Below are 24,096 nucleotides of genomic sequence, written 5' to 3'. Positions count from 1 at the left end.
TGTACCAGGAGCTGGTTTGTTTTGTTTTGTTTTTTTTTTTTTGTTTTTGTTTTTTTTTGGTGGTGGGGAGGAGAGAAGAGAAATTAGGAAATAAAAAGAGAAAACTCCCAGCTCGCATCCACTGGCTCACTCTCCCAGTGCCTACAATGGCTGGGACTGGGCTAGGCTGATAATAGGATCTGGAAACCCAATCTTGGGTGGCAGGAACCCAATTAGTTGAACAATCACCACCCCTCCCTGAGTCTGCTGGAGAGGGGAGCCAGAGTGAGTATGGCACCTTGGCTAGGAACCTGTGGGACAGCGGTATTGTAGCAGCCTCTTAACCACTGTGCCACACACCCATCTCCCCTGGAACTTCTTTAAAATCAAGAAGGAGGAAAACAAGTGATGGGGAGAGATTCAGAGTAAGAATAATATCCTTACATATTTCTATTTGTAGGTAGTAAGATTTGATTTTTAAAGAGACATTGAGTTATAGAGTTATTTAAATAAGGATTTATAGGTGCTGTTGTGTATTTATACATAGACAAAGGTAAACATACTTGTTTTCTTGCGTGCAGAATACTTTCATGTCAGATTATTATCAAAACTGTTATAAAAATATACTAATCAGAATTTTTAAAAATTCACATCTTCATGTTCATTGCAATTAAGATGGTTTTATGCTGATTTACCAATTCATTTGTTCAACAGCTATCTATTGAATGATTACTCTCAGCCAAACACCATGTCAAGTGTTGGGGATTGGTATAACAACACAATCCCTACTGTGTTGACATTATCAGCTAGTAAATGAGACAGTCCAGAAAACAAACAGTTATAAGGAGGAATAATGAATGTGGGGTGCTGTGCCAACACTAGACTGAACCTGGAGGCCATGTAAGGCTTCTTGGAGGAGGAGACCTTGCAGACGTCCTGGGCGATAATCAGCTGTGATCTGTCATGACTGGCCAGGTTGTGATTGGGTGATTGGCCATAAAAGCATCATCAGGAATGATTGTTATGAAAATACCAATATCTGGACTTTCTCAGGATTTTGATGCTTCAGTTTGGGACCAGACCAGCCATAAACAGTTTTTTTGTTTTTTGTTTTTTTTTTTGTTTTGTTTTGTTTTGTTTTTTGAGAGGCAGAGTGGACAGTAAGAGAGAGAGACAGAGAGAAAGGTTTTCCTTTTGCCGTTGGTTCACTCTCCAATGGCCGCCACAGCCAGCGCGCTGCAGCCGGTGCACCACGCTGATCCGATGGCAGGAGCCAGGTGCTTCTCCTGGTCTCCCATGCGGGTGCAGGGCCCAAGTACTTGGGCCATCCTCCACTGCACTCCCTGGCCACAGCAGAGAGATGGCCTGGAAGAGGGGCAACCGGGACTGGAACCTGGTGTGCCGGTGCCGCAAGGCGGAGGATTAGCCTAGTGAGCCGCGGCGCCTCCACAAGGATACTTCTGATGTTGTTGCAAAGAAGTGTTTATTGAGGAAGGAAGATTTGAGATAAAAAAATAATTCAAAATGAAAAAGCACACATTTAAAAATATGGAAGCAAATCTTTTTATATTAAGATTAAATAAATAGGCCGGCGCTGTGGCTCACAAGGCTAATCCTCTGCCTGCAGTGCCGGAACCCCAGGTTCCAGTCCCTGTCAGGGCGCCAGATTCTGTCCAGGTTGCCCCTCTTCCAGGCCAGCTCTCTGCTGTGGCCCGGGAGTACAGTGGAGGATGGCCCAAGACCTTGGGCCCTGCACCCACATGGGGGACCAGGAGAGGCACCTGGCTCCTGGCTTTGGATCAGCGCAGTGTGCTGGCGCAGTGGCCATTGGAGGGTGAAACAACGGTAAAATAAGACCTTTCTCTCTGTCTCTCTCTCTCACTGTCCACTCTGCCTGTCACAAAAAAAATAAATAAATAAAAAATAAATAAATAAATTACTAAGATAAGACTAGTAATTCCGGAGAACTGAAGAAGGTTTCCAAGATGATACTTAATGGGAGATGGATGTTATGGTGCAGTGGGTTAAGCTGGGATGCCCACATCCCCTGTCAAGATGCCTGGGGTTGGGTCCAACTTCTGTTTCCAATCCAGCTGTCTGCTAATTCATCCAGCAGGTGATGGGTGATAACCCAAATACTTGTGTTCCTGCTACCCACGTAGGAGACTGCATGGAGTTCCTTGCTTGTGGCTTCAGCCTGGCCCAGCCTCAGCTCTTGCAAGTGTTTGAGGAGTGAACCATGCATGGATAGATGATCTTTCTCTCTGCATTTGTCTCTCACTCTGCCTCTCAGATAAATAAATCTTAGAAAAAATACAAAGTATACAAAATAGTTCCCATGAACCTAAGACTCAGAGTCCTACATAGAAATATCAGTACTAATATAAGGATATAATAGAACATTTTATCATGAACAGATACATAGTTAACCAAATCTCAGAGATTACGATGTTAAATACCTGAAGAGTTTTCATGGGTTGTGACTAGAAGATAGCAAATGAGTGACATTTGGAGGGGAGCTTTATAGATGAGAATGATTGGGTAGATGGTTGTGAATGATCAGTGAATACAGGATGCAAATTGGTATCTTTCCTTGTATAAACCATATATTGTTCGATTTTCTTGACATATCCCTATGAAGAGGAAGAAAAGAGTTAGGCCAGTTTTCCCATTTAAGTAGAAAAAAGTTGTAATCCAACTGGTGACATTTAAATTAATGTTTACCTAGAACCACTTGGATGGTTTTCTGTGCACTATCAGAGGACTAAATTAGATAATAGTGTATTAAACTTCAAAGTGTTTAAGTGTCAAGTCTCTTTGTATTTCATTCAATTTGATTTTATTGTTGAGTAAATAAAGTAGCCCAACAAACTAAAGAGGAACAGGGTGAGGTTGAAGGCTCTGGGATGCCTCCATCAGTTTCCTTTCCATGCTCTATTGCCCTTTCTATTTCACAGTTTTATTTTTTTTAACTTTGAATCAGCTAGTTTAGTTTTCTTCTGCTTTATTTTCATATTGCAATTTATGTTTTGAAGGTCAAGTCACCTGGTTTGGCTATGAAAGTCCTCGGAGCTTCTGGGATTATATCAGAGTGGCTTGCCGCAAAGTTTCACAGAACTGCATCTGCAGCATTGAAAATATGGAGAACGTCAGTTCCTCCAGAGCTAAGGTAAGGCGTAATGATGTGCATGTCCAATCTCATCCTGAGTGGCTTTGACTCAGATAGAATAGACTTGAGCTCTTTGTATGTAAGATGTTGTCTTTATCGGGATTATGTACCTAACCAAGTTTCACATCTTTCAGAGGCTTGTTTCCATTGCATGTAATTATTTCAGAATGCTCCCACGTCTTCAATGTTGGTGTTTCGATTAGCAGGGAGGTATGAAAATACTCACTGTGAGTTTCCTTTTGACAAAGGCCAATAAAATGTTTCCTTTACTATGTTGTATCTACCTTTTTTGAGTTATCTAAGTCACTGGCTCTCAAACAGTGTCTGGCAGAACCCTGGGAGTGTTCAAGATTTTTCTTTAAGGGGTCTGTAATGTTAGAACTGTTTTCATATGATACAAACACCTTGTTTGCCTTTCCACTGTGTCAATATTTGTGCTTCTGATTCAGCAACATGGTAGGTAATACTACTGTTGACTTAGCACCAATGATGGCGTTCCCATCAAACTATAAAAGCCAGTTTCACTTAATAATGTCCTTATTGGTGCAGTTAACATTAATTTAATAAAATTTCCACTTTTGTGTACCTGTGTTTTAAATATCTTGAGTGGCAAAGTGGAAAGTGTGCAGATAGCATTTCTGCAGTACACTCAAATATGGTGGTTTTCTCAAGAAAGACCCTATGCAGTTGTGTGAATTGTGAGCTGTTAGATACTTTTTTATTTAATAGATTTTATTGAAAAGAAAAGCAAACTAATTTTTTAGGTGTAGGCAACTGGCAGACATTTTCATAAAAATAAAGTGAAAAGAGTGATCTCGTTACCTCAAGACATCTGATAATATTTGTTGCCAGTGGTAAAATTAGGTCTTAAATAAAAATTAGAATTTTGCAAGACTTATATTCACCACTTTAAGCTTGATAGTTTACGATACATAAAGGCTTTTCTGATATCACTGATGTTGATATTAACATATTTTTAAATGTTTAGTGAAATGTTTTGAAATTTGGTAAAGCTACATAACTCATATTTCCCAAATGACCACTTCATAGATTTAAAAAAATCTACTTGAGTGAAAGATAATTCAAAATGTAAGATAAACCAATGGATTTAATGTAATACATATATTTTTTTGACAGGCAGAGTTAGACAGTGAAAGAGAGAGAGACAGAGAGAAAGGTCTTCCTTTTCTGTTGTTTCACCCCCAAAATGGTCACTACCGCTGGCGCACTGCGACGATCCGAAGCCAGGAGCCAGATGCTTCCTCCTGGTCTCCCATGTGGGTGCAGGGCCCAAGGACCTGGGCCATCCTCCACTGCACTCCCGGGCCACAGCAGAGAGCTGGACTGGAAGAGGAGCACCCAGGACAGAATCTGGCACCCTAACTGGGACTAGAACCTGGGGTGCCGGCGCTGCACGCGGAGGATTAGCCAAGTGAGCTGTGGCGCTGGCCTAATGTAATGCATATTAAAAGTCACTATATGGTTACAGATTCCACCTTGCAACTATGGAGAAATGATCACTTCCTGAACTTTGATGTAGAATCAGAGAACATCCACAGTCATCTGAAAAGGCATAGGAGATTCCCTTTTCCAACTGAGTGTCTGCTTGAAGATAGATTTTCTTCATGTATGTTAAGCAGAACAGCACATTTTAACATGAAATGCAGAAGCAAATAGCTTGTTCTCTTATTTTTCATACATGAAAAGGGACTTGATGGGGCAAATGCTGTGGCATGACAGGTAAAGCTGCCATCTGCAGTGCCAGCATCCCATATGGACACCAGTTTGAGTCCTGGCTACCTCACTTCCAGGATCTATCTTTCTGCCATGGCCTGGGAAAGCAGTAGAAGATGGCCCAAGTCCTTGGGCCCCTGCACCCGCATGAGAGAGCCGGAAGGAGTTCCTGGCTCCTGGCTCCTGGTTTCAGATCAGCCAAGCTCCAACTGTTTAAGCCATTAGGGGAGTGAACCAGTGGATGGAAGACCTCTCTCTGTGCCTCTGCCTCTCTCTAACTCTCTTTGAAATAAATAAATAAAATATTTTAAAAAGAAAAGGAGTTTGGAAAAATGTAAAAAGAATCATTTTTCTTACTAATGTTTTTGTTTAGGAAATATTAGTTATTTTTCAAAATATGCAAACTTAAAATTCTAGTAAACATTCTAGGTAAGTATTCTAGGTAACATTCTAGGTAAATGTTCTAGGTAAACATTCATGGGTTTGTACTTTGTGAATTATCTAAGATTAAAAAGGTTTCCAATTCTGATTTGGAATACAATAAATATCAGTAGATAAAATGTACTTAAGAGTTCTTTGGATCCTCGGTAATTTTTAAGATTGGAAGAAATCCGAGCTACTGATCTAAGCTTTATCAACTTTAGGAATTTAACTTATTTTTATTGGATTGCTGTAGAAGTTCTCTTTACTATTTTTGACCCTTAACACAGAATAAAGTATTAACTGGAAAATAAAGATTGAAAATGGTTTTAAGATCAAGACATGGTTCAGTTCATTAATACACAATTATAAAATTAAAAATCATATGGCTGTTAATAACCAAAAGTGTAACAATCATCTTTCAAAGGTATAGCTTTCAAATTTTTTATACCTGCTTTTTTTGTTTAGGAATTTTCTTTCAAAAAATTAATTTTGCAAAATTGACGAAGGTGTGTCCAAATTAAGTAAAATACTATATATACAGGGACTAAATATATGTTTTAAAAAATGAGATCTATAAATTTTAGTCGTGTAATTAGAAACATTATCGAAACTTTTTTTTTTTTTTTGACAGGCAGAGTGGACAGTGAGAGAGAGAGAGAAAGACAGAGAGAGAGAGAGAGAGAGAGAAAGGTCTTCCTTTGCCGTTGGTTCACCCTCCAATGGCCGCCGCGGCCAGCACACCACGCTGATCCGATGGCAGGAGCCAGTTGCTGCTTCTCCTGGTCTCCCATGGGGTGCAGGGCCCAAGTACTTGGGCCATCCTCCACTGCACTCCCTGGCCACAGCAGAGAGCTGGCCTGGAAGAGGGGCAACCGGGACAGAATCCGGTGCCCCGACCGGGACTAGAATCCAGTGTGCTGGTGCTGCAAGGTGGAGGATTAGCCTAGTGAGCTGCGGTGCTGGGAAACATGTTTTAATCCTTATTTTGGAATTTTATTTTGTGGCATGGTTGAAAGCCATAATTTTTGTTACCTTTTCACGATTGTAGCTGTTGATATCACCTTCCTTTTTTTTTTTTTTTCCTTTCAAGATTTATTTATTTGATCAGCAGAATGTCAGGGAGAGCCAGTGAGAGAGAGAGCTTCTATTCACTGGTATACTCCCCAGGTGGCGGTAATGAATCCAGGAGCCTGGAATTCCACTGGGGTCTCCCTCATAGATGGCAGGGGCCCAAGCAATTGGGTCATTTTCCACTGCCTTCCCAGATTCCCGGCTGCACCACAGTGCCTCCTCCTGTGGAGTTCACTTTCCAAAGCTGCTGCTTCCTGCTTCACTGCCTCCAGGCCGTGTTCAGTGAAGAGGCTAAGTAATGGTTCACCTCCTGCTCTACTGGCTTTCAACTTTGTCAGGTTGAATCATTTTTTCTCCTTGTTTCACATATACTTTTTAAATTTGTGTTTAAGAGACATAGAGAGCAAGCGAGCTTAGTGAGCTTACAAGTGAGTACGTGCACACTCAGTTCCACTAGTTCACTCCTTAAATGCCTACGGTGGGCCCCAGACCAAGTGCTAAGCTGAGAGCTGGGAATACAGTGTGGGTCTCCTATGTGGGTGGCAGGAACCCAGCTACTTGAGTCATCACAGCTGCCTCCCAGGGTCTGCATTATTAGAAAACTGGAATTGGGAGTTGGAGCTCAGCATCAGACCCAGAAACTGGATGCGGGATAGAGGCATCTTAATTAATTGCTATTGCTATGCCGAATGCCTGCCCCTGCCTGATATATTTTTAGCCAATAAATTTGTTCATTTTTAAGTCAAGTACTGTTAGATTTTCTTTTTTTTTAATTGAATTTTTCCCTCACATGTTTAAATTATTTGTTTTAATTGTTGATTAGAAAATTTTGGTCACAGCTATTGTCTTTGTAGTTCCTTGACCTCCATTTTCTCTGTAGAATGTGTTAATTTATTTACTTACTAGTTTTATGACCTCAGATTTTTAAAATTAGTGACTTGAATTCCCCTTTACATCTAAGTTGAGTATGTATCTGTTTCCTTTTCTTGTTTTCCTCATGGTTGAAGAATAACATCTTGGGTTCTTTAGGTTAAAACTGAAAGACCAGCTGTAGTTTGAATGAATCAAATCTACAAAAACAAAGATATCTTAGATAGCAATAAACTTTCTTCTCTTATTTTCAAATTAAGAGTAGGAGGCAAGGACATGACAAGCATTTCCTAAGTCCCTTCAATAGAGGAGAGCATATATTTGTATAACTGACATATTCCAAAATACACAAGGTGTTTGAGAAGTTAACAAACATTTGCAGTGTAGTATTTGGACCAGAGTAGACCAAAGAAACCCAACCCAGGACTGGTCCAGGCTGGACAGGTTCTCAAATGAGGACCTTGAGTCTAGTCCCTGCACAGCAAGATGTTGCCCAGTGGAGAGCTAATGCTTATTTTGTAAAGAACTGCTGTTGAGTGTCAAAACACCACCAAACACGCATGTTCCAAATCTGACATTTCTATTTTTGTTTCTGCTGAGGCCTCAAACAGACTGCAGTTAGTGTGGAAAGAGAGATCTTTGACTTGCCTGGTTTTGCTGAGAGAAGCCTGTTGGCAAAGACCAGCTCTGCCTTTATTCATGAGCAAGTACTTAATACGCTCAGTAACTCACACTTGCCTGGTGTCAGGGTTGAAGGAGTAAACAGATGTGTCAGGTGGCAGTTTATTTAATCCTGAACAACTGCCAGTTTCCGTGGCACTGTCATCCCATCTTGACATACCTGAAAATGTAGAACTGAAGTGCCACACTCACCTGATAAACAGCATACAGCTTGGTACAGTTCGGCCCAAACCGATTTACTTTGTAATTATATAAAAAGATTCACTGTGAGTAGAGTTTTGGGGCTCTTGGGGATGGCTGTTTTAGTAATGGAAGACATAGCTAGCTGCACAACGGGACAAAAACTAATTTGGTATTGAAATAATCTTTGAGTAGATGGTACCATGTAGATTTATTTTGTAGAAACCTGGCCCTGTGGAGACCTGACACTTTGCAGGTAAGATCTATGAAATGCAGACAGCCCTCTTCTTGGCTTGTTCTGTGACTAGCTGAACTTATGCTCCAAGACCTAACTAGCCAAACAGTGGAATAGAATATTTGAATCAGAGATCACATTTTTTTATCTTTCTAATTCAAGGACATTTGCAGCTATTCTCTCCACCATCTGCAGGGGTTCTGGGACAATGGGTTTCCTTTCATAAACTTCCTTGAGTTTCACACTGGAGTTGGCACTCAAAAAATTATTTCATCTTAACCGACACTAAATAATTTGACTCCATTCTGAGCTCACCAGTCTTCCCCAGCTGCTCTTGGGCTGATTACATATGACCATGTTCTGTGACCTCTGGCACAAACCACCCCTAATGGAATCCTTACATGTTTTTACCCACATTGAAGATACTTCCATTGTTTGTTTATTTTTTATTTCTGCTGGTTTCAAGTTTAAGAAGTCTGTTCTTTCTCTTCTCTTTCCATTTTCTTGACCTCAGAGTGTGAGCCCTACATTGTTCTTGAGTTCTTTGTACCTTCATGTATATTTTGTATGGACTTTGTCCCCTTATTTTTCCTTCAAAGCAGTCCTTGGTTTTAGCTTGGTTTGGCTTTCCTTGTGACTGCTCACTCTATACATTCATTTTATTATTAGATTTAATGAATTAGGCCAATTTCTGAATGTACTAGTCCCATCAACCATCTGTATATGCATGCAGCCCTCCATCTAACCGGTGTTTCTTGGGCATCTGTACCATGTAAGAACTGTGGATGTAGTCCTTAAAGCCTTCTTAAGATTTATCTCCCCAGGCCTTCCTAGTCTTTATTTGTCTTGTCTTTTTGCTTCCTTTCCCCCTGTTTAGCAGCTGACTTTTTTTCCCCCCGATGGTCCCAAACCTGGAAGAATGTCAGAAACAGTTGGGGATCTTTAAAAAAATGCAGTTTCCTAGGCAGAAACTAGAGATACTGTGCTTATGCCTGTTTGTTTTACATGCCATCCATTTCAAACTCTGGCTTTGGATGAGTTTTCCTAAAACACTGTTTTCATTATCACGTGCTTTTGCTCTTCCTGTCCCTGGTGGTTCTAGTGGTTAGTACATAGGGTCAGTTTATTCATGTCCTTCAGTTTTATCCATTTATTCAACAAGTATATATTCAGTGCCTGCTGTATGTCAGAAACTGTAGTAAATCCTGCGGATAGTGGCAGGGGGAAAAAGATGTCAAAGAGAAAACATTATGTACATTGCATTGTAGTAATGCAGTGAGCAAATGGATGCTCACAGGGGCGCTTCAGAAAGTTCATGGAAAATGGAAGCAAAAGATAAATTTATTTTGGTGCAAAAACTTTTTTTAAAATTAAAAAATTTTTTTTTGACAGAGTTATAGACAGTGAGAGAGAAAGACAGAGAGAGAGACAGAGAGAAAGGTCTTCCTCCTGTTGGTTCACCCCCCCAAATGGCTGCCATGGCCGGAGCTGCGCCAATCCGAAGCCAGGAGCCAGGTGCTTCTTCCTGGTCTCCCATGCAGGTGCAGGAGCCCAAGCACTTGGGCTATCCTCCTCTGCCTTCCTGGGCCACAGGAGAGAGTTGGAGTGGAAGAGGAGCAGCTGGGACTAGAACTGGCACCCATATGGTGTGCCGGCACCGCAGGCGGAGGATTAGCCAAGTGAGCCACGGTGCCAGCCCCCAAAAACCTGAGATCCGTGCATTTTCTTGAACTTTTTGAAGACTTCTCATTTGCATGGATTTCATAATTTTTGCACCAGAAATTGTTACTTTTTAATTATATTTTCAGCAAACTTTTGAATTCCCCATGTCTGTCTATCTGTCTGTCTGTCTGTCTCTCTCTCTCTCTCTCTGTGTGTGTGTGTCTCGGAGAGAGGGAGAGAGAGACAGAGAGAGAGAGACAGAGGGGTGTTAGAGGGCACTTATCTCTTAGTTACAGTGGGTAAGGGAAGCTCTGTGAGGATGTAACAATTGAGCCAGGACTTAAATGAGCTGTGCAAATATTGAATAAGCAAAGTGTGGAGTAGAAGATATGGTCATGATTAAGAGATTAGATATTCTCAGTGCAAGGGAGGCGTACTTTTGGATTTCTTTGTTGAAAGAAGTAGAATACTGTAATCGGCTTTACATACTTAGATCAACTCAGTGTTTTGTGGAGAATTACAGAAGGGAGAAATGGAAGCAGAGATTTCTGGTTAGGAGGTTATCATTGGAGTCTTAGAAAATATGATCCTGGAGGTAAGGATAGAATCCGATTCTGCTTCTAGCGCTAACAGAGGACTTCTAGTGCTTGTATTAGAGGACTCTTCTGAGGACAACTACAAAGGGTGAATAAAATACACAAAGCAGGGGCAGGTGTTTAGCATGGTGCTTAAGATGCTGATTAAGAAGCCCACATCCCATACCAGAGTGCCTGAGTTCAGTACCCAGGTCTAGCCCCTGACTCCAGATTCTTGCTACCACAGACTCTGGAAGGCAGGGCAGTGGCTCAAGTGTTTGGGTTCTGCCACCCACAGGGGAGACCTGATTCAATTTCCAGTTCTAGCTCCGGGCTTCAGCCCCACCAGGGCCTGACCATTGAAGGCATTTGGAGTGTGAACCAGCAAATGAGGAAGTGCTTGCTCCTTCCCTCTCTGTGCCTCTCAAATAAACTAATTAATTTTAAAAATACACGAAGCAACACATTTAAGGCATAAGATACTAAGAAAAGCATAAGAACTTGGGTGGAGAGGAGAAACTGAGCTGAGTCTATGCCAACAGAGCAGAACAAATCTCCTCTCTGATTAAAAAAAAAAAAAAAGATTGACCATGCCCCACCTGGGTGTCACCTCAATACTCACTTCACCCTGGAGCACCAAACAGAGCTTCGTGGCCACACCTATCGCACACCTCTAGGATTCCCTGGCAGCAGACATTCCACTGATCCACACAGACATAGTCCACAGATAAAAACCATCACAGCAAAACAAACAAAAAACAAAGAAGAAACCAAGGAGAATCTTCATAAATGCCGAATAACAAATGCACCAACTCAAGAACAGGAATAAGGAACACAGCATGATGCCCCAAAAAGAATGCAACACTTAATTAACACTTAGATTGTGAAGATGAAGAGACTGAAGAAATGCCAGAAATGGAATTCAAAAAATTGATCATAGGATTACTTAGAAGTAATCAGAAACAAATGCATGAGCTAATGAAATCCATACATGACATGAAAGAAAATTTCTCCCACGAAATTGAGATCTTAAAGAGAAAGCACAATGAAATCTTGGAAATGAAGAGTTCAATAGAAAAACTAAAAAGTGCAGTGGAAAGCCTTAACAACAGAATTGGTGAAGCAAAAGAAAGAATATCTGACTCAGAAGGAAAATTGCAGAAAATTATACAGTCAGACAAAAAACAACAAGAAGAAATTAGAAAACTAAAAAACACTGTTGGGGATCTACAGGATACTATCAACATACAGGTTTTAAGAGTTCCTGAAAGCATGGAAAGAGAAAGGATTAGAAGGCCTTTTTAGTGAAATAATAACAGAAAACTTATTAATTTGGAAAAAGAAAGGGGCATCCAAGTATAGGAAGCACATAGAACTTCTAATATACATGACCAGAAAAGATCTTCGCCACGACACAGTGTAATCAGACTCTCCACAGTAGAACAAAAAGAAAAGATACTAAAATGTGCATGAGAGAAATGCCAGATTTCTTTCGGAGGATCTCCAATTAGACTTACAGTGGACTTCTTATCAGAAACTCTACAGGCTAGGAGAGAATGGCGAGATGTATTCTAAGTCTTAAGAGAAAAAAACCTGTCAACTCCAAACATTGTGCCCTACAAAACTCTCATTTATAAATGAAGGTGAAATAAAGACCTTTTATAACATACGAAAATTGAGAGAATTGGTCACCACTTGTCCAGCCTTACAAAAGATGCTTAAAGATGTGTTACACACGGAAACATAGAAACGTGATCATCACTATGAAAGAGGGTGAAGGCAGAAAATCTCCCAGTAAAAGTACAAAAGAGGACAGGTAGAATGTGTGGGTGTTAGGGTTGTTAGTTCACTTTGGTGATGGAGGATGAGTTTCCTCTCTTTTAACCGTGACAGTTTTTTTTGTTTCCACGTGTGATAAAATAAGGATAATATTGTAAGCTTACTCATAGAATTCTTGGAAGCATCTCCTGTCAAGGCCTAGCATATTTTTAAAAAGCATTGACTGCTTTGACTGTTGTTGTTGTTACAAGAATGGTGGTCCACCATTATCAAATGATGGAAAGTGTAGGCCGGCGCTGCGGCACCCTGGGTTCTAGTCCCAGTCGGGGCGCCAGATTCTGTCCCGGTTGCCCCTCTTCCAGGCCAGCTCTCTGCTGTGGCCTGGGAGTACAGTGGAGGATGGCTCAAGGCCTTGGGCCCTGCACCTGCATGGGAGACCAGGAGAATCACCTGGCTCCTGGCTTCGGATCAGCGTGGTGCGCCGGCCGCGGTGGCCATTTGAGGGTGAACCAACAGCAAAAGGAAGACCTTTCTCTCTCTCTCTCTCTCTCTCTCTCTGTCTCTCTGTCTCTCTCTCTCTCACTGTCCACTCTGCCTGTCAAAAAAAAAAAAAAGAAAAAAAGAAAAGAAAAGAAAAGAAAAGAAAAGAAAGTGTAAATGCCTTAACTTAATTTCAGCTTTCCCACTTCTTGGCCCCAATATCCTGTATAAGTCTGTTTGTCTTTTGTTTTACTGAAAGTTCTTTGTTGAAAGAAGGCAAACCATTAAAATTAGCACAGTTTATTATCACAATACAACAGAAAAGTCTACACACATCCAAGGACAGGAAACTACGAGTAAGTGCAGCCTGGTGTTGAATACATTGAAATTAATAAATCAGGAAGCAAGACTGTCTCAGACTTCTTATCTAACAGTAGCACAGTATCCTGTGCCTGATTTTCTCTAGAGAACAACCTTCCTTGCTTCTGTATTGGTCAAACTGTAGTCTTTTGATTGAGGATGCCTCTATCAGTTTTTGTGTCTTTTAAATGAAATTTCAAGGGAGAGTCTTGAAGCTGCCAGTCTGCCAGTGGCTCGCCTCTCCCTTTCTAGGTTCCAGTTAGACCCAGACAGCTGTAGGTTCCTGAGGCTCACTCACAAGGAACAGTGGACTGAGCACAGGGTGAGCTTGAAGGGGATGGTGAGTTTGTTGGCAAATTGCATGCTAAGGACACCCGTATCATTCATGTTCCTCCAAGCAGCAGCCTCTGGCATAATGAGTTCATCTACTGCCTAGGTTGATACCTTTTTGAGATTTCTTGTGTAAAAGTTTGGCGAATTTGCTGGACTAACGGACATTCCTAGAGTATACTTTAGTTTCCCTTTCTGGTAGCATACTGCCTAGTGTCACCTTTATTCACAACTGCATTGCCTGTTTTTGGCTGTCTATATATTAAATCTTCATGAATTTTTCTGGATGTTATGTAAAAGTTGAATGAAAAGGTAATTAAGTTATAAAATTCTCACAAATGTGCTCTTATATTCTTTTAAGTACAGTGCATAAGAAATGCTTTAAAGTATTAAAAGATACTAGTTAATTCTAATTATTGAGTAGTATTATACCCTTTTCAGTAATATTGGAGTATTCAAAAAAATTTTTTAACTTTTATTTAATGAATATAAATTTCTAAAGTACAGCTTATGGATTACAATGGCTCCCCGCCCCCCATAACTTCCCTCACACCCACAACCCTCCCCTTTCCCGCTCCCTCTCCCCTTCGATTCACATCGATTCATTTTCAATTCTCTTTATATACAGAAGATCAGTTTAGCATATATTAAGTAAAGATTTCAACAGTTTGCACCCACATAGAAACACAAAGTGAAAAATACTGTTTGAGTACTAGTTATAGCATTAAATCACAATGTACAGCACATTAAGGACAGAGATCCTACATGAGGAGTAAGTGCATAGTGACTCCTGTTGTTGACTCCTATTTATGGAATATTCAAATTTAATGAGACCTTTGGGTGATTCTGTGCTAGACTGTGGTGATTTCTGGGGCTTTTGTTGTTTTTTTTTTTTTCCCCCCCTCTGGTTTAAATATTTGGCAATAGTTTTTAGGATTCTCTGGGGGCACCAGATTTAGTAGCTCATGATTTTGAATGCATGATAAATCATGAAATTTGGAGTTCATTATTGTGTGAAACCTGCCTATGGAAAGATAGGATAGGAGATTCTCTTCAACAAGGGTTGTTAGGGTGATTGTTTTCATGAATAAGAGAGGACTCTGTTTTATAAGGGGACTCATTCAATCTGCATATTGATTTTGGGTATTACAGTAAAGAGTTTATCTTGGAATTTTATTGCTTAATTCTAAAGAATTCCCTGACGCAGATATTTCAGTATTGATGTGATGTCCCTTCAGAAGATACAAAGTTTGTCTTAGAGTGCTGTACTTTATATCTTCCAAGAAACAGCATATACTCTAGATAACAAAAATTTACCTATTTTGTTTACTTCAGTATTTCTCTTAGTTTTTATCAAATACATATTTTGAATGAGTTCTTTACACAGGAAAATGCTCATACTGTTGATGGCACAGTGAACAAAAATACTTTAAAACTTTTTTGTTAATATTTGATTCTTTCTTCTTCCTTCTAGGGGAGAGCCTGGATCAGAGTGGCACTCATGGAGAAGCACTTATCTGAGTATATCTCCACAGCCCTGCGGGACTTCAAAACAACCAGGTTTCAGAGGCTGCTGTGCTTTCTAATCTTTATTTGAAAAGATCACTGAAAGATTTAGAAATGAAAATATGATCATTTAGTTCCTAAAGTCCTTGAGTATTTTATTTCTCCACTTTCTTACTGATGAGATAAACCCAGGATGTTCTCAGGAAAACCCACTTTGGCAATTAACCATATGTAAAAAGATGCATATTATTCCTACAATATCCTTTTTCTGATTTCTCTCTGATTCTCAAAATTTTTACTTCTGAAGCTTCATTCTCCCTGTAGAATTTCCCCTGACCAATTTGAAGAGAGATCAAACTATGAAATTCCTATAACATCTTTCCTCTTATGCCACCATGTTTACTGATTTCTTTGCTTGTAGAGTATACATGGATCATTTACTTCTGTAATTCATGTATGTGATACTGATTGCGCAGTTGTCTTTGCAAAGCAGTCAGTACCAGTGTTGCTTTTCTCAGAGGGATGAAATACTGTGCTATGACAAACACAGGATTTATTAATTCTTTGTGATATTGGAAAAAAGGTTCATGGTAGGCCTGTGGTCATTCCTGTTAGCTGTAGACTACTGATCTAGTTGTTGTTGAAGAAACCACTTTTCTCCATTTCTACAGTATTTGTAAACTAAAATATTTCATAATTTCAGTACCTCAGATATGTCCTGTCCAATGCCACTAATAACATGCCACTATGTAAATAAAAAAAATTTTTTTTTGACAGGCAGAGTGGACAGTGAGAGAGACAGACAGAGAGAAAGGCCTTCCTTTGCCGTTGGTTCACCCTCCAATGGCCGCTGCGGCCGGCACACCACGCTGATCCGATGGCAGGAGCCAGGTACTTATCCTGGTCTCCCATGGGTGCAGGGCCCAAGGACTTGGGCCATCCTCCACTGCACTCCCTGGCCACAGCAGAGAGCTGGCCTGGAAGAGGGGCAACTGGGACAGAATCCGGCACCCCGACCAGGACTAGAACCTGGTGTGCCAGCGCCGCAAGGCAGAGGATTAGCCTAGTGAGCCGCGGTGCCGGCCGTAAATAAAATTAATTAGGATTACACAAAATTGTTTGGTTTCAGGTGATACATTACAGTCCAGATGCTCAGTAATCACATATGATTAATGGCTAAGAAATTGGAAAGCACATATATAGAATATTTTCTTCACCACAGGAACTTCTGTTGGACTACACTGTCTTAGATAATTCTAAACTACCATACTTACTTCTATGTGATTCTAATTGGGAAGAAGGAAATGGCGAAAACCATAAACCAGTTTTATAGAGAAAATTAGACACAAAAAATCATTATCTGAAATCTAAACTTGTATGTAGTGTTTGACATTCTAGATTTTAAGAAGATCTGAGTATTTATTATGGCACATTCTTTCAGCCAACTAACTGGTACCAATTACAGTATCTTTACTTAGATGCCACTGTTTTGTAGGTAATGTAATAGTGAACTTTTAGTTTGAGAGAGATAAAAAATTATGATTGACTAAATTTGATCAGCATAGAAAGACCTCTAAAATTTGCATAAAATTAACCTGATAGATATGTATTGAATTCTTTTCAAGCAATGTGATACTCTTGGGCTCTATCTAGAGACAGTGAGATGATGATAAACTCTTAAATCTTGAAATAAAACTTATGAGAGGATATATTTATTTATGATCACTAATAAATATGTATAATTATGAAAGATAATATTGAAAACACCAAGACTTTGAAAATAAAAATAAAGCATAATATCACAATCTAGTGGATCAAATCTAAAAATCATGAATTAATAAAACCAAACCAAGTTTACACAATCATCTCCTGTGCAATCACAATATTGCACCAAAGTTATGATAGTCTTTTCTAAGCTGAAATGATACCTGAATAATCTCCCAAAGTTGTTAGTCTTGTTTTTTTCGTTTCAGTTATTGGGTGGAGTAGAAATCATTCTTGAATGGATTGTTTTTAGAAGGAGTTGTTTAAACATAAAGGGAAATGCTTTTTGCCTTGTTCTTAGGGGTTAGCCATGCTTTTTTGATAAAAAGGAAATGATTCAGCTTTAAAAAAGTACATGAAGTAAAAATATTCTTGTAATACATAATGCAGAAACATTTTATAATTATAGAATTATGTTATTAAATGAGTTGAATTGTTAATAACAGTGTTGAAATGTGAATTTACAAATGACTTTTTAATTCCCAAAAAAGAAAATAAGTAGAATTATTAAAGAGTTCTCATTTTTGAAGGTAACTAAAATATCTTATGGAAATGCAAGGGTTTTTTTAAGTATTTACACAATTATTTTTTACTGAAATAATACCAAAGAAACTTCATAAATAGAATTAGATTGCAAAGTTCTAGCCAAACCAAACATATTTGGAAGATTTAACTCTTTTAAGTAGTAGTTTGTACCTTACCTTGTATGGATGCTTCCTAAGATGATGGGTGTAGAAGGATAAGAAATTATCTCTAGGCCTTTAAAATCTTGAAAGTGTCAGAATCAAGTAGATTTCTTCTTGTTCTGTCTGCTTTCACAGACAAGGAGTAATGAGATCCCTTAAAATAGTGACACACATGTTTTCCCCTGTACAGGAGGAGGAGCTACATGAACTAAGGCAAGTTGGAAAGCACTAACCTGAAAATCCAACCATAACTTTGCATGGAGGAAGGGTGGGGAATAGAAATACAACATGTCTTTTAGGAGCATATGACCATGGTTCCAAAGAATTAGAAATATTAATATATTTTTTGCTAAAGTATAGGATGTTCTGGTAAGCACTTTGGGGGAAAAAAACCTACAGAAAGTTTAATGATTTAGGAATTGGGGTGTTACTGGAAACAGCCAGCATCGGGAAGCTGACAGAGTGCAGATTGGAATGAGCTAAAATAAGAAGTTGCTCTGGTAGGTTACAAGGAAAGACCTACCAATAAGTAAAGTAAAAACTGAACCAGTTTGCTCAAATTGTTTTTTTTCTTTTTAAAGATTTATTTTATTTATTTGAAAGAGTTACAGAGAGAAAGAGAGAGAGGTCTTCCATCTCTTGATTCACTCCCCAAATGGCCTCAATGGCTGGAGCTTAGCCGATCTGAAGCCAGGAGCCAGAAACTTCCTCTGGGTCTCCCAGAGGGGTGCAGGGACCCAAGGGCCAGCCTTCGCTGCTTTCCCAGGAGCACCAGCAGGGAGCTGGACTGGAAGTGGAGCAGCTGAGATTCGAACCTGCATCTGTATGGGATGCAGACAATGCAGGCGGCTGCTTTACCCGCTACACCACAGCGCCTGCCCCGAGTTTTGGAGTCTTAATACTCCCCTCTATTTTTGCATTTGCTCTGCTTTTTGCACTGTCAGTTACCTGCAGTCAACTGCAGCCCAAAAATATTAAGTGGAAAATTACAGAAATAAATAATTTGTAAACTTAAAATCACTTCTATTAGAGCATATTGTTATAATTATTCTTTTTGTTCATAATTGTTAAACTTTTTCCATGCCTAACTTATAAATTAAATTTCATCATAGATGTTTACATATAGGGAAGAGCATAGTATATGGAGATGCTCCTCAACTCATGATGAGCTACAGCCTAATAAATCTGTGATAAGTTGAAAACGTCCTAGGTTGAAGATGAGTTTAAAATATCTAACCTCCTAACATCATAGCTTAGCCTAGATGGTCTTAAGTGTGCTCAGCACACTTACGGTAGCCACCAGCTGGGCAGAATTGTCCTAACCCAGGGGCTCTCTGTTTGTGGTAACCATGTGATGGTGTGGCCCTCTGGGAGCTGCTGCTCACCCTGCCCCTGCCCAGCATCACTAGAGCGAATTCTATTACATGTCGCTCATCTGGGAGGTCAAATTCAAAAGTGGAAATACAGTTCCTATTGAAAGCATGTTGCTTTTGCACCATCACAAAGTTGAAAAATCGTTAAGTCGAATCATCCTAAGTCAGGGACCACCTCTGTCGGGGCTGTGCTGTTTGTGGTTTTAAGCATGCAGTTGGATTGTGGAAACGTATCTGCATAGGTAAGGGGATTGCATTTGTCGTAGGAGAACTTAAACCTTAAAAAGGTGCTTGTGGTCTGCTGCAGACTGCAAGTGGACCGGACTTAAATGTAAAACTCTTAGAAGAAAACGTAGATGTAGATCTTTGCTTGAGTTAGGCAGTAGTTCCCTAGATTTGATATTGATGTTAATTTCTTAAAAAAGAAAATAATAGAACAAAATAAAAAATAGATAAACCAGGAAAAATCAAAATTTACAAGGTTATGCTTCAAAGAATAACATCAAGAAAGTGAAAAGAAAATTTGCAGATGGGAGAAAACTCATAAATCATGTGTCTGATAAAATTCTTGTATCTAGAATGCATGTATTCATTATATTTGTATTTATAGATCTTTTACAACTCAATAATAAAAAGAGAACCTATTTCAAGATGGCAAAGAATTTGAGTATGCACGTTTCCAAAGAAGCTATACAAATGGCTTATAAACACTGAAATGAAGGTCAGTGTCAGTAGCCATCAGGGAAGTGCACATCAAAACCACAATGGAATGCTCCAGTATATCATCTAGGATGTCTGTCCTTTAAAGGTCACATAATAAAAATTTGAGATGAAGGTGTGGAAAAAGTTGAATTCCTCATAGATTTCTGTTGGGAAAGTTAAATGATGTAGTTACTTGGAAGAACAATCCAGTAGTCCATCAAAGGGTTAAATGTACAGTTATGGAGTAACCCAGTGGAAGACTCCTCTGTGTGTGTGTGTTTACATCTCTCTGTCTCTAGGAGAAGTAAAAACATTTATTGACAAAACTTTATACATTTGTTCATAACAGCACTATTCATAATAGCCAAAAAAATCCAAAGTGTCCTTCAACTGATACAAGAATAAACAAAATGAAGTACTGACGCATGCTATAGCAATGATGAATCCTGAAATGTGCTCAAAGAAGCCAGTCACCAAAGACCAGTGAATATATGATTTCATTCATATGGAATCTCTATAAGAAGTAAATCTATATGGACAGAATGTGGATTAGTGATTTTGTGGGCTGAGGAGGGAACAGTAGTTAGAGGGAAATGAGATGTGACTGCTAATGGGTACAGTTTTTTGAAGGGATAACAAAAATAAGCTAAAATTGATTGTGGTGATAGATCCACAACTTTGTACTAGAAAGCACTGCATTGTACTTCAATGGGAATAGAATGATGTGTGAACTAACTTCTTTAAATTTTTTATAAAATTTGGTGAAAGTAATAAATGTAGATTTTTTTTATAACTGGAGGAAGAGAATTGAATTTTATTTTCCAGGGAAAATGAAATTCTATGTCATACTGTGTTTAAAATAGTTTTAAAAGTTTTAAATTTAAAAGCTCTGATTACTGTTTAACTTTGTCTTTTTGTCTAGTCAATGAAAGTTTTCTTATTAAATCTGAAAACTCTTTAGTAAATTATTTTTAAAAATTTTAAAAAGATTTGCATGGAAGCAGTAATTCCGTGTATTCCAGAAAAGAGCCATTGGCTTCCCGGGATTCTTGCCAAACATCGAGCTGACTTCTCTGGATACCTCTGCCAGCCGGCTCTGTAGTCACATTGCCTGGAGTCAAATCCTGGTTTCATTTCTAGCTGTGGAGTCTTAGACAAGTTGGTTCATGTCTCTGGAGAATGATACTGCCAAGGCCATGTTGAGGAGATAGTTCACCTCAAGTGTTAACATACAGAGTGCTCAATATGTTTCCATGGGTACTAATGTTATGTGGCCTGCAAAACCCTGGCAGAGCAGCCTTTGTGGGCCAAGGTCTCAGGTTAGGCCCTTGAGAATAGATTTCCTTTTTTTTTTTTTTTTTTTTGTTCTTTTTTTAAGATTTAGAGAGAAGGTGAGGCAGAGAGAGAGAGAAAGAAAGAGAGGTCTTCTATGCACTGGTTCACTCCCCAGTGGGCCGCAACAACTGGAGCTGAAGCCAGGAGCCAGGAGCATCCTCCAGGTCTCCCATTTGGGTGCAGGGGCCCAAGGACTTGGGCCATCTTCTACTGCTCTCCTAAGCCATAGCAGAGAGCTGGATCAGAAGTGAAGCAGCTGGGACTGGAACTGGAACCCATTTGGGATGCTGGCACTGCAGGCATCGGCTTTACCTGCTAAGCCACAGCACCAGCTCTGAGAATGGATTTCTTAACGAGTCTTTCCAAGACTGAGTTCTCCTTCATTTTTCCCTCGAGATCAGCAACATGATTGTTTTCTTTAAACTGTTTCTTATCATCTGAAATGATGATAAGGATGTGTTGTTGGATTTATTTTCCATCCATACTCTTAGACAATAAGCTCCATCTAGATGGATCATGTCTCTCTCATTCACCTTTGCAGCTCTATGGTCCTTCATGTAGTTCTTGCCAGATTCCAGGAATTTATTATATTTTTGTTTATAAAATAACTAATAGGGGCCAGCGCCATGGCTCTCTTGGTTAATCCTCCACCTGCAGCACCAGCATCCTATATGGGTGCCGGGTTCTAGTCCCAGTTGCTCCTCTTCCAGTCCAGCTCTCTGCTGTGGCCCAGGAAGGCAGTGGAGGATGACCCAAGTGTTGGGTGCCTGCGCTCGCGACAGAGACCAGGAAGAAGTACCTGGCTCCTGGCTTCGGATCGGTGTAGCTTCTGCCTTGGTGGCCATTTTGAGGGTGAACCAACGGAAAGAAGACCTTTCTCTCTGTCTCTCTCTCTCACTGTGTAACTCTATCTTTCAAATAAATTAAAAATAAAATAAAATAAAATAATAAATCTCATATTCCTGGGAATACCTTTGGAGATGTACTTTTTGGTCAGTTTCTCATTGTGATTCAATTTACTTTGAATATAATGTAACATTGATACATAATCTGTTTTTCATGTCCTGAGGGGAGAATTTCTTTGTATGCCCCCTTTATAGTTTCTTATATACAGATTAAATTGTGTAAGAGAATAAGAACGTTGAAATTGAAACTTCCTTATAAGCTTATTTTTTTTAAGTTTTTTTTTAAGGTTATTGTTTTGCAAGGTAGAGTAACAGAGATAGAAAGGAAGAGACAGAGAGAATGGTCTTCTTCCACTGGTTCACTCCCCAAGTGGCCTGAATGGTCAGGGCTGGGGCCATCTGAAGCCAGGGGCTAGGAGCTTCTTCCATGCCTCCTACGTGGGCGCAGGGGCCCAAGCACTTGAGCCATCCTCTGCTACTTTCCCAGGCATATTAGCAGGGAGCTGGATCCAGAAGTGGATCAGCCTGGACTCAAACCAGTGCCCATATGGGATGCCGCAATGCAGGCAGCGGCTTTACCTGCTATGCCATAGCACTGGCTCCTCCTTACAAGCTTATAAGATGAGCTTTTTTCATATTGTAATACTGAAATTTAAGTGTATAAAATAACTTCCCAAAAAAGGAAAATTGGAAGCATGACATTTATATTGTTCACTTTTGGTTCCACCCCAAGGTTGTTTGTTATTGAACTCCCTGAAAGACCTTAAATAATCTTAAAGAATGAACACTAATAGCATGATGGGGGTGTACTTCAATTAGAGTTAGGTCATGTGTGATAAAAGAAAAAGTACATTGTAAGGACATATTTTACATGCTTTTCTAATCACTGGTATTTTTCTGATCAACATACAAATTACTGGAAAGAGGATACCTGATAAAACTGGAGGCGTTTCTTCCAGAATCCAGGATTGTCAGACGGTTGCTTGTAGCTTTTGTTTGCCTCTGAAATACAAAGTGTATTTGATGACATAGTCTAAAATACAGATGTTCAAATGGAAATTTTTTAAAATATACTTCTTACCTTGGTACTTTGAATATTTATAGTGTGTTCTTAGAATTCAGTATGTGTTTTGGTTAAGTTTGTCTCATAAAAATATTTTCTTAGGAACAAAAAATATTTTTAACAAAAGAATGGGAATCTCTTTTAGTGTATGCTGTTACTGGATTAGTCATCTCAGGCTTTACTTTTGACTCATTAATAGTATAACCTTAGTTAAAAGAGCAAACTTCTTTTAATATTCCCGTTTTCTATGAGACAAAGTGAAATGGTAGAAATTTTGTAGTTTTAGAAAGTGTTAATAATTGAAATCAAATTTTCAGCCAAACTTTTTCAGTTTAAGGAAATAAAAAATAATTTTTCCAAATAATTTCTACCTCTTTAATTCACATGAATGAAATACTTAATTAAATGATAAAAACATTTTTCAGATCTGTTCAATCCATTGTTATTTTAAATCTTAAAACTTTTAAAATATATTACCTCAACTTAGAAACATATTTTTCTGAAAAACAACTTTTCTTTTTCTCAGCTAAGACTAATGACAAAAAAAGTTTAGTTTAAAATGGGTATTTTCTTAACTAACCAGCACTTCCATTTGTTCTGTCCTCCCTCATGGCTGTAATATTGTATGGAACAAGGCAATGCTATGCTTGATATGGTTTTTTTTTTTTGAGTGGAATTACTGACTTCATATGTAGCAAGCATTTCACTTATCTTTTTAAAATTCACTTTAAAATTTACTCATTTACTAATAGGTAGAACTAAAGTCCTTTTCGTCCCACACAACTACACTAAAATAATACCAGTACATGCAGCATGTAGAAGACCTTTAGACTTTAAAGAAACCTTTGAAACTATTTGCTTTTTTTGTTTTGGTAATTCTTTTTTTAAAAAATTTTTTGTTTATTTTATTTGCATCATGTGGGTGCAGGGGCCCAGGCTCTTGGGCCATCTTCCACTGCTTTCCCAGGCACATTAGCAGGGAGCTAGATCCAAAGAGGAGTAGCTGGGACTTGAACCAGTGCCCACATGGGATGCCAGCATGCACCATAGGGCCAGTCCTGTTTCTGATGACTCTTCAACAATGTCGAATGCATTGTTGACATCAGGAAGCGGTCACAAATAGTTTTGCTCTGATTCTTAGAGTGTAATTTTGAACTACAGTGGGCTTAAGATTGAACATCAAACAAGTAGATTTCTTCTTACATAAGAAATACTAAGAACAGGGCTGGCGCTG

The 24,096-nt window shown here is 39.2% G+C and overlaps 2 protein-coding genes and 1 long non-coding RNA gene across 9 annotated transcripts in view; 1 reads left to right on the top strand and 2 right to left on the bottom strand.

Annotated features, from left to right (window-relative positions):
* The window catches only part of ABCB1 (ATP binding cassette subfamily B member 1), a 196,536-nt gene extending 178,900 nt beyond the window's left edge, over positions 1-17,636 (bottom strand). Inside the window, exon 1 of the mRNA XM_008261791.4 lies at positions 17,500-17,636. The gene's annotated coding sequence lies outside the window, so the exon portion shown is untranslated. The remainder of the gene's footprint in view (positions 1-17,499) is intronic.
* RUNDC3B (RUN domain containing 3B) overlaps positions 1-24,096 on the top strand; it is a 166,064-nt gene that overhangs the window by 47,624 nt on the left and 94,344 nt on the right. For 6 of the 7 annotated variants that reach the window (XM_008261795.3, XM_051853372.2, XM_017344326.3 and 3 more), the window contains 2 exons: positions 3,015-3,148; positions 15,003-15,088. In XM_008261795.3, coding sequence (XP_008260017.2) covers positions 3,015-3,148; positions 15,003-15,088 — 220 coding nt within the window. Of the gene's footprint in view, positions 1-3,014; positions 3,149-13,290; positions 13,539-15,002; positions 15,089-24,096 lie in introns of those variants that run through there. The other variant, XM_051853375.2, reaches the window with a different exon arrangement.
* Positions 21,285-24,096, bottom strand: part of LOC127492686 (uncharacterized) — a 76,422-nt gene continuing 73,610 nt past the window's right edge. The window contains exon 5 of the long non-coding RNA XR_007922390.2: positions 21,285-22,801. This is a non-coding gene — a long non-coding RNA (uncharacterized lncRNA). The remainder of the gene's footprint in view (positions 22,802-24,096) is intronic.

The sequence above is a fragment of the Oryctolagus cuniculus genome, chromosome 16, assembly GCF_964237555.1.
Source record: "Oryctolagus cuniculus chromosome 16, mOryCun1.1, whole genome shotgun sequence".
Taxonomy (NCBI): Eukaryota; Metazoa; Chordata; class Mammalia; order Lagomorpha; family Leporidae; genus Oryctolagus; species Oryctolagus cuniculus.
The sequence above is the reverse complement of the archived record's forward strand: the minus strand, read 5'-3'. Positions and strand labels throughout refer to the sequence as shown.